At 39.5% G+C, this 12,380-nt stretch overlaps 1 protein-coding gene across 1 annotated transcript in view; it reads right to left on the minus strand.

Annotated features, from left to right (window-relative positions):
- Positions 1-12,380, minus strand: part of vcana (versican a) — a gene marked incomplete at its 5' end in the record, with an annotated part of 39,192 nt that overhangs the window by 2,878 nt on the left and 23,934 nt on the right. The window contains 5 exons of the mRNA XM_079419549.1: positions 283-427; positions 2,378-2,460; positions 2,839-2,997; positions 4,766-4,879; positions 6,623-6,736. Of these exons, the coding sequence (XP_079275675.1) occupies positions 283-427; positions 2,378-2,460; positions 2,839-2,997; positions 4,766-4,879; positions 6,623-6,736 (615 nt within the window). The remainder of the gene's footprint in view (positions 1-282; positions 428-2,377; positions 2,461-2,838; positions 2,998-4,765; positions 4,880-6,622; positions 6,737-12,380) is intronic.

Consider the following 12,380-nt stretch of genomic DNA (forward strand, 5'->3'; position numbering starts at 1 on the left):
GTAACCATCAGTAATGGAGGACTGAATATGAAATGTTATTTCAAAATTTTAGCTGCTTTAAACCACTGCAGACAAATCCATAAACACTGCTCTCTTCCTGTCTATAAACAACCAAAGATATATCATCTTAGGGTATAGCAGTCATCCAAATTTTCACAGATTCCCTATAATAAAACATCTTTATTTAAAAACCACTGATGGAGTTTAGACTGAAAATAAATGTCTACCTTTGCATCCCCTATTATTTTAGAAATGCCCCCCATCCAGGTGCTAAAAGCTCACCTGTGCCTTTTTTGCAGGTGAAGGTGAGGTGGTAGTTGCAGGGAACATCATTCCACTGGCCGTCCTCATGCCAGATCATTACCACACAATCCTCCCCTGAGGAAAAGAAACTGTCTGGCTGGTTCGGTCTCCAGTTTTCATATTGCTGCAGGGGAAGAATATGGATAGAGATGAAAAAGTTAATGTGAGAAAGACAATTATAATATATAAATACATTTCAGATAATTATTCAGATAATTCATAATTATATTATGATACACTTTGAGTTATGACAATGTATTTTTCGAGTGTTTAAAAGAAACTGCATTCAACACACCTGCACAACTTAAAATGCAACCTGGCTCAAAACAGCAATATTCTGCTTGTGCTGTATATATTCTTTTACATCCATATGTATGATTTCATATTTGTTCAGTATGCAGCAGGATGCCTACATACACCTGTGGTTCTCGAATATTTATGGCAGCTGCACTATTATAGCTCATCTATATTCGGATCCACATTTTCCCTAAAAATCCTTTAGCTAATTTGGTCTTTCCAGTTGAAAATGATAACTTAAAAAATATTTGTAAATCTCTCATTATGTTAGACTATGCAGTTTAACATAATGAGATTCTTCTCAATCTTGTATTCTTTTTTTGTTTGTTTGCTTGTTTTGTCAACTTGTTTTATTTCAGTTTTTAAAAATATTATTTGAAGGGATTTTCTTTTGGGGGGGGGGGGGGGTCCTTTGTAGGTCAACATGACAGAATTACGGCATAAAGGGTTAAAGTAAATGATACAGTCACAGTCCAGTAGGGGGCGTAAACTGCTATCAGCAGCTGCCATGAGTGGTGTAATGCATTTGGAAGATAGTAGTCATAGTTGTAGTTGTAGTAATACATCTATATTCAACTATCATGGACAAACTTGATTCAATGTATTTGCAAGTATGATGTCATCCGTCATCTCTCTCAGCTGTGGACGAATGACTATAGCAATTGAAAAGACCAAACCTATAAAGAAAGTAACTAATAATGCCAACAAAAAGAAACACTTTACAGTGAGCTTGAGCTTATATATTTAAACAGATTTAAATTGTTTTGAGGTACTACTCCAGATGCTGTGTTTATACTGCAACTACACAACATTCTCTTAGTCTGCTGAGATTAAATGGTACAGTATAGGGCCTATTGTTTTAACATAACAATAATATGAATTTAAATGTATATTGGCACTCTTCCATATCTATTTTGTATCCTAAATTAAAACTGTGAAGTTTGTACATATATTAAACATTAAGTAATTATACCCAACTGAGACATGTTGAAGCTGTGGTCTTTCAGCAACCCTTTGAATACTACACCGATCGCCCAAGAAGTCCTGTTATTATTCTCTTAAAAAAAGAATGTGCGCTTCCTGCTTGAAAATTGACGTAATGCAATGTTTGACCCTCTGGATAACTCCAATGGCACATACTTAAATACATGACAAATATCAACTCTTCATATAATAACTCTTCTGTACACAGAATACAATAAGAGTGCTTGCAAACTCCAGAGGACATGTTTATAGCCCCTCACTGATGCCAACTGGACTGAACTGTCACACACTCATATTTTAGGTCTGGATTGTATCTAGTGCAGCCAGTTCCAGGTGCTGCTCATCCTTCGCACCTCCATTACCTGTCCACACCTGTAAGCTTCCTCTACCCTTATTTATTTTGATCCTCCAGTCCTGAGAGGACTTCCACAGATGAAAACTCCTATCTCCTGCCCTCCAGGGCTGTGTGGCCCTTCCCCACAAAATGCTGCCGTTATCTTTGAAGTGAGAGCCCAGTCAGGACTAAACAACTGTAATTAGCCACTTTCCATGGAGGAACACCTCTAGAACCAGGGAGATTGCTGCATATGTCTCCTGTTTTACTTTTTTTCACATTAACAAATTCTTGCTAAAAATTAACAATGTTATTTAAATGAATAACCCTTTAAAGAAATAAAATCTGCAAACATCATGAAAAATACAAGAAACTTCATAAAGTTTTAATCTACATTGTCCACTGTGTCAATACCATCTTTCTAAAACAGAACAAGCAAGTTCTGAAGAATTTTCTTACCACAACACTACCATCCGTCCACCGGAAATCATTCTCAAACATCTTATCATTCAGACCGATCCACTGGTAGTCATGGCCAAGGCCTACGAGAGGAGAGAGAAACAAAAGTCAATTCACCAGCCATATTAGGAACTCTTTGTCAGTGGTTAAAAATAAAAGGCATTTTTGTTGTTATACATCACACTTCCTGCATCTAGGACTGGAGCAGCATTTGGCCCCTTTTTTATTGGTGATAAACCAACTTTTCTTTAAACTCTAAAGTCCTCTTTAGCTAAACATTCCTGAACCAGTGGAATATTCCATAACTCTGATCACTTTTGTAGTGAGAAGTAAAACAAAAAACAAAATGGAACCAAAACAGCAGTATCCTTCCTAAATAACTGTTCGTTTGCATGTAAATGTAATTGATTAGAGCTGATGATATTAGACAGAATGACCAACTTGGGTTTATGTATACTTACGGTTGATGTACTGCTGCTCCTCATGGGACAGGACACTAGCAAGGTGTGCCCCCTGGAGACGACATTCATGCTCTGCTGTGTCCCAGTTACGCCGATGAGGAAAGTATTTGTAGCAGTGGCCCTGGAACTTGTGCCAGCCGTAGCTGCATGTTTCAGTGTCTGTAGAAAATCATGTGTGAGTTTTTGTTGATGCACTTCACATACACTTGACATGTAGACCCTGAAACTGAGATAATCCTGTTGCTGGAAGTGGAAAAGGGTGCTTGATATTGTCTACTGTCAATTTCTTTTTATTAGTCCTTTACCTTTGGGCTTACACTGAGGCTGTTAGGCTGTTATCAGTACAATAAATCAAACCTTGTTTTGTTTTTTTGTTTTTATCAGTGGCACTCTTTTCAAGTGAGAATGATTTCCCACTCACACTGGACCTGAGGGAATGTGTTATAACTCCCTTTCATCCTCGTTTTAAATTACATGTCAGTTAAACGAGATCACTTAGAGCAAGAGCTACACCCTTGTGGCTATCATATCAGGAAGCCAATTCATTTTTGCATAAGAATGTCTGCAGTGCCATGGTGAAGATTGGGTGTTTTGCTCTGAGGCATTGTTTAAGCAAGAGGCATTGGAGCAAAGCAGACCTGTAAAACAGCCACAAACCATTTGGAAAAACTCGTAGTTTTGAAGTAAGCATATTATGAACCCAGCAATTTATAAGTCTACTTGACAAATGATTTTAAAGTTCCTAAACCCCCCCATTTGATTCTATGATCATATTAAATTAGCAAATAATGTGTGTCCTATCAGTCACAGTAAGTATGTTTGTACACACGGTTATAATCAAGCTAAAGCAGTTTTTTGAGCTACAGCCTCTGCTGGTACAACTTCAGTCATTCTCATGATATTTTAGAAAGGCAAATTATTGTTTTAGTCCAGCTGAAAGCAAACTTTTAAAGTGCTTGTAAACGCACTTACTGACTGTTTGTGGCTCAACCCAGGGCTGTTCTACATCAAGCTGAGAGCTTTGATTCCTTGTTTGAAATCACTGTGATTATAGCAGACTTGCCCAGACAGAACCACTAATTGGTGTGTGTGTGGGGGGGGTATCTCTAAACTTTCTGCAATTAGCATGCAGGAGGAAAAATGTCAGGTCCTGATGTGTCACTACTGCAACAAAGAATAAACTATACCAAAGAATAAAACTATTAAAATTCTCATTAATATATTATTAACCATTAAATTACCTGTAACATCAGTACAAATGCATGTGAAAATGCATGAAGCAATGTTGGCTGGATTTTGGCTTATCATTTAGCATTTAGCAGAATTTTCTGCATTTCTGCTTTCTCTGTAAGCAGCTATGTCTGAGACTAAGCCACTTGCACTTACAATTTGAGTCTCTACTGAATCACTGAGTAGTAACAGGAGGCAGTTTCTGTGCAGGAGACTTCCTTGTGTCTGTAATGTTGATGCTATCTCAAGTTTGAGATGAAAATCCTGTTCAGAGTACTCAAGACAGTAATGCACTCATGACGTCGGCTTTAATTTGTTTTAATTCTGACAATAGCCAGATGTGAGTTGAACTGAAGAGATTTCACTGTTAGCATTTTAATGTGTACAAATACTTTGAAGGGGATAAAACTCTCAAGAAAGTAACCTCACTCATGTAAAGTGACGGAGCTGTGCTCAAATGAGAAGGTTAAAAAACTGTATCCTCTTAAACAGTGGAAAGTCATCATTATGTCTATCTGCTAGCATACAACAGTTCACACTTACATATCATAATAACGGAGTAAATTTATGCGTATTTGGCGTGCTGTCCAGGGAGAGGGCATTATCAGCAAGTTAATCTAGTATTGTGACCTTCCTTGGGTATCTACAAACTTATACGTAAAGAAATTAAGTAATTATATGTTAAATAAACTCTTACCTTGCTCACACAGATTTCCCGCATAACTTGGAAGACATACACAGGTGAATGAGTTAAGGCCATCAATACATGTTCCTCCATTACGACAAGGGTTTGTGTGACATTCATCAATATCTATAAAAACATTTAATTAAAATAAGGTAAATAATGTATTTATGTGCGTTACAATTAGTTGGAGTTCATGAGAATTTAAAGGTGCACTACAGAAGACTTTTTTTGTGTTTAAAATCCCCTTATTGACCAAAGAATAAAAATTAGGGTAAGACAAAAATTAAAGTATACAATAATAATTTATATTTTGTGGGTGGGTGGGAAATTTCTGGTTTACAACATTTTCCTTGGTATAGTTACATCATTTCCATAAATAGAGTAAAGAAGGTCTGGTACTATAGCGACAGACCAGGGAGGTGCGGTCAGGGTAGGCAGGGTAGACAGTGCCTCACCAATGTTGACATTACATTTATTAATTCCAAGAGCATTATTAATTAACCTCAAACCACATTATTAATTGCATTTATTTTATTCCAAATATTATTTTTTGTAACAAAGTTTTTCAGGAATACACATAATATACTCATTTTTGCCATTGTTTGCTCCTAAAAACCATTGTTTCATGCAGGAAATTCAAGGCCATGGCCATTGAGGCAGAGGTTAGCAGTGCCTCTTTGGTCCATAGAACGTAGTTTACGTAGATTTGCGCATGCGCAATCAGTTCTCATGCTGTCTTGAATTATCAACATTGAGGCAGAGACCGAGCTTGCTTCATGTCACGTGATCCACTCGCTCTCACTCAATCCGCGTTTCCCGATACTAGCATCTAGCGGCGCCTAGCGTTGGCTGTCAACTCATGAAATTGAGTAATACACCCAACAAAGAGGACTTTTACAACAAAGTAATTGACAGCTTTGTCCAGAGGGATAGACGTATGGACTTCGTCTACAAATAAAAGTAAGCACCCCCTTTAAAACGTAAACTATTCATTTATATATATATTTTTTTTAAACCCGTATATTGGCTTTGTGTGTGTTGTCTGATGGTGGGCTATAGGCCTGCTGTGCGCTGACACCAAAATGTTCTCTCTTCCATCACCTCTGCCACATTTGTACTGTATGTCTATCTGTGCGATTATGGTGCATTTCGTAAGGGTTAAAATGCTGTTTTCTAGTTCTCTTTTTTTTTATCCTGGTGCGCCGTCGCCAGATGCTCATTGCGTGTCGGTGTGTGCGCCTAGCGCAGTTTGTTGGAGCGAATAAGCTGTTTTTGTACTTTAAAGCTGTACTGCTGACACAATGTTTTCTGACTGTAGCCTATTCAAATCCTGGTGCGCCGTCACCAGACCAATAGCTTGTGTGTGGCTGTCTGTGCGCGTTTGCGCATTTTGAAGGAGTGACTAGGCTGCTTGTCGGTTCGCTGACACCGCGCCGCTTCCCTCTCTTACTGTGTCCCGCACAAAACATTTGTTTGTTGTATAAGTCATCATAAGATAGATGTGTCCATTAATTTGATTTGATTGTGCATTAGCCTCACATATGACTGACTTTGCTGTATGCAGGCAGCGATGTGATGATGCCTGATATGAACTTGGGTTGCTACATTAACTGAATGAATATATGAACATATATGCCACATTGATAGGTCACAGCCTACCCATGACAAGATTTCACCGCACGTTACTGCGACAGACATACTACTCCATGGCTTAAACAATCAAATTAATTCAAGCAGAACAGCAGTGCAAAGCACAGCTTATGCAAAATATGTAACTTGTCATTTTATTTTTCGCCACAGATGGCAATATTGAGCCCAAAGTTCTGTAGTGCACCTTTAATAAATGAATGAAACACTGACACAGCATACCTATTTCACACTGGTCACCACTGTATCCAGGTGGACAGCTGCAGATCTGAGCACCGCCTATTTTTACACAAGAACCGCCATTCAAGCAAACATCATCAGAACAGGAGTGAACATCTGCAGTAAGAGAGAGTGGATATAGGCATGTCAAAGAAGAATAAGGGTATATGTATTGAAAATACAATATATTCATTATGTTAATTTGGTCTTTAAAACAGTGTTTACATCCTACCTGGAATATCAAATATCTGTCCGATCATTGTGTATGGAAGGTCTGCTGTACTGTGTGTTGTGCTTTCATTCTGTGCACTTGCAGGTGGGCTTTTAACCAAAGCAGCCTCAGATACGTCTTCAAGAGAAGAAAATGGTGTTGTAGTTTCGCTCTGGGTGGTAGGTACTGACGATGTCATCTGATCTTCATTTTGAATTGAAATCTCAGTTGTAGGAGTCACAGCTTCCTCAATCTGACCAGCTGCCTCTTGTTTCCTTGAGGTAGTTTCCTTACTAACAATCTTTATATCAGACTCAGGTGTCATAAGTAAAGGTGAGGTTGTTGCAGTAGACAGAATTACTGCCTGAACCTCATCAGATGATGGGATAATATGTGAATCCTCCTCTGAGAAGCTCTTCAAACTACTGGAAGTTTCAGAACCATCAAATTGAGGTTGTATAGTGGTGCTGAATCCTCTATCAACTCTTTCTTCCAAGATTTTATCTTCACTTATAGCAGCGGAACTTGGTTCATCTGTGACATTAGAAAGTCTGGTTGTGGAGTGATGCTTATTGGAAGATATGGTGTTTACCTCCCCAGATGTGCTTCTCTCTGAACCACTTGTTCCACTGTTTGGTGAGATGGTGACTGAAGCATCACTCTCAGTTCTTGAGATACTCTCAAAAGTAGTTTCACTCTCAATGTCTGGTTGCATGGTAGTCTCAAAGCTTGTTTCAGTGTCAAGCTGAGAGATAGTCTCAGTATTCAAATCTTCTGCCTGTGTGTTTCTATCAACACTTGTTGCACTGTCCTCCTCAGGTTTTGAGGAGGTCTCTATGCCAGTGTCAGTTTTTAATTCTGAGGTGGTTTCAAATCTAGTTTCAACTCCAAGCTGTGAGGTGGTCTCAAAACTAGTCTCAACATCAGGCTGTGAGGTGATTTCAAATTTAGTCTCAACATCAGGCTGTGGGGTGGTCTCAAAATCAATCTCAACATCAGGCTGTGAGGTGGTCTCAAAACCAATCTCAACCTCAGGCTGTGAGGTGGTCTCAAAACCAGTCTCAACATCAGGCTGTGAGGTGATCTCAAAACTAGTCTCTACATTAGGCTGTGAGGTGGGAAAATTCTTTTCACCTTCAGGTTGGGTGATGTCATCAATGCTAGTCACATCTTCTGAGCTAACGTCTAAGTCAGCCTCACTGTCAATGTTTGTTTTGTTCATTGAATCTGGTATGGAATATACTGTTATGTAAGGTTCAGTTTTTGTATCATAATCGATTATTTCATCTGTCCCTTCCTCAGAGGAAAGTGGAGCTCCTGTTTTGTCAACCAGCCCTGGTATGGATGTAGATGAAGGAGATCGCACTAATGTTTCTGAGTCTGTAGTCATATTAAACTTTGATGCAGATATAAGAGATGTGGGAATGGTTGTTGATGACGATGACACATCTTCATCAATCCTGATGTCTGTGTTGGGGTTATGTGTCACTGTCATCTCAGACAAAGCTTGGTGATATGGTTCCCCATCAGTTGCTATAAATGATTCAGGCAAAGAGGTTGTTGCAAAGTGAATCACAATACCACTCTCCATAGATGATGGCAATGAATCATCTTCAGATATTAAAGGAGAGTCTGTTAAATCAGACAGTCCTGTAACCATTTCAATTGTTTGATCACCTGAGCCATAATCTGTTGAAGAAAATAATGCACTTGTGATTTTCTCTGAAATACCAGATCTAGTTGATACATCTGTGCTTGTTAATTCACTTCCCTGAATTACCTTATGAGTAGAAGCACTACTGAGTTCAATGTCATCAGAACTTGTTATGTACAATTTTTCCTCTGTGTCAGCTGTTAAATCATTATCATCAGTTGCTGCTGTTTTGGTATATGTACTTGTAGTCGTTTTGGCAGGTTCAGTCATGCTAGCACTTGATGAAGTATGAAAAGATGCAGTGCTTGTTAAATCCAATACTGGAGAAAATGACTGTTCAGAGTCTGTGATATCACCTGGATGTTGTGAAGAAACACTTTCTTCAGAACTTGATGGGGCAGATGTTACGTCATCTCCAGTATGTGTTGATACAACTTCAAATGAGTCCCCTTCAGCTGAGAACATTTCTATGATTTCTGTGGACACTTGAGATGTCAGGGGGGTTAAAGTGGATGTTTCCAAAATACAATCATCCGTAGACAAAGTGTCTCCTGAGTGTCTCATTGTAAGTTCTGTGGATTTTGTGGAGGTCTGACCATCTTGTGCGTGTTCAGGTACATCAGCATCAGTAGCCTCAGGAGATTGTGTTGCTTGTGTGTTCTCTTCTAAATATGTTGAACTGCTCAGCAGGATGTCTGTGGTTGATTGGTTTTGTTGAGCTATTAACCTATCTGTTGTTGTTTCAAATGACACACGTAAATGAGGTAACTCAGTGCCATCCATTCCAGATCCTTCTGGCTCTGTCATAAAGTTTGAAGGTTGTGCCGTCATGACAATTGGGGTTACCCCAGCTGCTTCTTCTGTAGCAATTGTAGGGGCGAAGGGAGAAGAGTGCTCTAAAACAGATAAAGTATCTGCATCAATAATCATGTCATCCTTAATGGAAACTTCTGGTTTGACGCCATCATCTCTTATACTCTCTGTAACAGTTGAAAGTAGCTTATCTTTATCTTCCTCCTCCTCTGTGAATATTAAGACTGGACTTGTTGGAGTGACTTGCTGATCACCACTGCCCTTAGACAGCGCCAATGGAGTAGTGGTGGACACAGGATCTTGAGGTGTCACGAAAGAAGGCAATTTAGTGTGGCTTGTTATCACACCAGTTGGTGTTCCAGGAGCTGTAAAGCTAGTGGCTGCTATATCTGAGACAGAAACACCAGAATATTCCTGCTCTGTTGGTGCTGTCACTGAGACTAGAGCGAAACCTTCAGCATTTGTGCTTGAGAATGTGTGTCCCTGTGAAACAACTCTGGCTGTACTGTACTGTCCACTGTTGACTGAGCTAAAGGGTGTTATGCTAATGGTTGTTTCTGCCATCTTTGAGCTTGATAACAAAGGTGAAGATGTCACAGGAGCTGAATCATCACCTGATCCATCATCTTCTGCTCCATCCCCCTCAGCTGAGTCTTCCCCACTGCCATCCTCTGAAAGTGAAGTTGCAAAAGTTACAGCTGACTGGGTAGAGGTCATTCCTGCAGATGCAGCACTCGAGAAACCTGTTTTCTCCTCTGCCTCTTCAACTTCTGCCTCATCGGTTCTTACAGTTAGGTCCTCATATGCCTTAGTAGTTGGTGTTTTGGATGTCTCAGCAGTAGGATCTCCTGGTGAGGTAAATTCCGTGTCATCCTCTGTGGTTGTTAATTCAAACCCATTTAAGTTGGTTTCTGGAGTGTTTGGCTGTAAGGTACTCTTTTGTGTCTCAGAACCTGATAAAGCCTCAGATGTGCTTGACAGTATTACAGCAGGTGTTGCATCTTCAGTTATCTGTGGTTGTGTGATTGTAGTTGAAGTTGTTTTGATCTCAGAGGGTATATTTTCAAGAGGAATTGACTCAAAAACTGCTGGGGATATTTCACCACTAGAGCCATCATCCTCATCCACTTCACTTTCAGCTGTTATTTCACTACCTTTAGTAGATATCACTCCTGTTTGGACAGTGCTAGGCAACAACGTTGATTTAGTTGTGAAGGACGTGGAATGGGAGGAACTTACAAAACTCCCTGGCTCTGATGTGCGGTTAGCCTCACTGATTTCTGCCTCATCAGTATAATTGTCAGACATTTCCTCTGTTGGGCTCACTCTGTCCTCTTCACCAGAACCTAGTTGAGTAGTTTCTTGGTCATCTTCTACAATACCAGATCCTTCTCTGTCTACAAACGCAGATGTGATAGAGCTTGAATTTTGTGTTATGGTGATGTCTTTGTCAAGTTCTGTGAAGCCAGTGCTAGTTATATGAACTGTAGGAGAACCAGTTTGAGTTTTGATGGCTGCTGATGAAACATGTGTGACAGGGGACACCCCTGAGCCTTCATCATCTGTTGTGTCATCCTCTGTATCAGATGAAATTGTTGTATGAATGCTATGTTTTTTGCTAGAAGATGTAAACATTGTTTTTGTCCTGAGAAGAACTGAACTTGCTTCGTAACTGGCAGTGCCTGTTGATGTTTGGATGTGCTTGAAAGGAACAGTCGTTGTTTGGATAGCTGAAGGTGCGGTGTGGTCATCTGTTGCCACTAAAGTGAGACTAGGTTTACTTGATCCAATTGCGGCATTACTAATAATTGATTCTGTGGTGTCTTTATTCAACTGTGATTCAGTAATAGTATGAGAAGGTCTAGAAGACACTGAGGTCTCTGTGAGTCTTGTACTAACAGGCTCTGTTGTTGTGTTACTTGAGTTAACTATTTCTGTTGTACGGTGGGTGCTGGGTTCCTCTTTAAATTCACTCGTTGAAGAGGCAAACTCGCTTTGAGATGTCATGACCTCCTGACTTGTGACTGTTCTGATCATAGATGAGGGAGCTGTGGTGAGCCTCTCTGGTGTTTGCTGACCAGAGTCTTTTACCTCTGTGAGAGTAAAAAATGAGCTTGGTATAGGTTGTCCACTTACAGTTGTTGTAACATTTATTGTTGCCGTCATGTTTTCTGATGGTTGCACTCCAGAAGCAGGAGTTGACTCAAAACCAACAGCAGTTGTCTTGCCCTCTGATGGTGTAGGAATGTGAGGTATTGATTCTACAACAGCAGATGATATTTCAACAGAACCATCATCTTCAGCCACTTCATTTTCTGCAATATCTCCACTACCTTGTTCAGAAGATGAGTCTGTAACTACTGTTTGAAATGTGCTTGAAAACAATTCATTTGTTGATGAAGTGGAAAGTGAAGAACTTTCAGGTATCGCTGGATCTAATGTATGGTCAGTCTCATGAATTTCTGCCTCATCAGTGGCTACAATATAATGATCATATGCTTTAGTTGTCGGTGTAATTCTATCTTCATCACTGAAAACCTCTTGCTGAACTTTTTCTTCTGAGATATTAGACACAAAAGTGGAAACAGATTCTGTGTAATGTCTCTCTGTTGGCTTAATTCTTGGGATATTTTCATCAGTTGAGGACCACAATGAGCTTGCATCGGTCAGGTCTATAGTAGGTACTGTAGAAAGGGTCTGTGTGTCAGTTTGTTCTGTTTGCATTTTCACAGAAGCTTTAATTTTTTGTGTTGTATTACTGGTGATTTCATCATCTGATTTGGTTGTAATATTAAGTGAAGAACTTCTTGTTGTGAACTCTTTACTGAACATATGAGAGGGCTCAGCTGAACTATTGTACCCTGAAGATGGGAAAACTGAAGTAAAATTTGACAGTGAAACAAAATCTCTGGATGGTGTCCCCTTTGGTGACACTGTACTTGTGAGTGCAGCATATGTTGAACTAAACTTTGAGACTGCTTCTGTTGTGTTATATGGTGTTTTGGCGAGTTGTTCAGTTGATTTGTTTGAAATATAAAATGGGTTAAGAGTGGTGAACTCTTTGCTAAACATTTCAGATGTCT

Source organism: Barbus barbus (assembly GCF_936440315.1).
Source record: "Barbus barbus genome assembly, chromosome: 6".
NCBI lineage: Eukaryota > Metazoa > Chordata > Actinopteri > Cypriniformes > Cyprinidae > Barbus > Barbus barbus.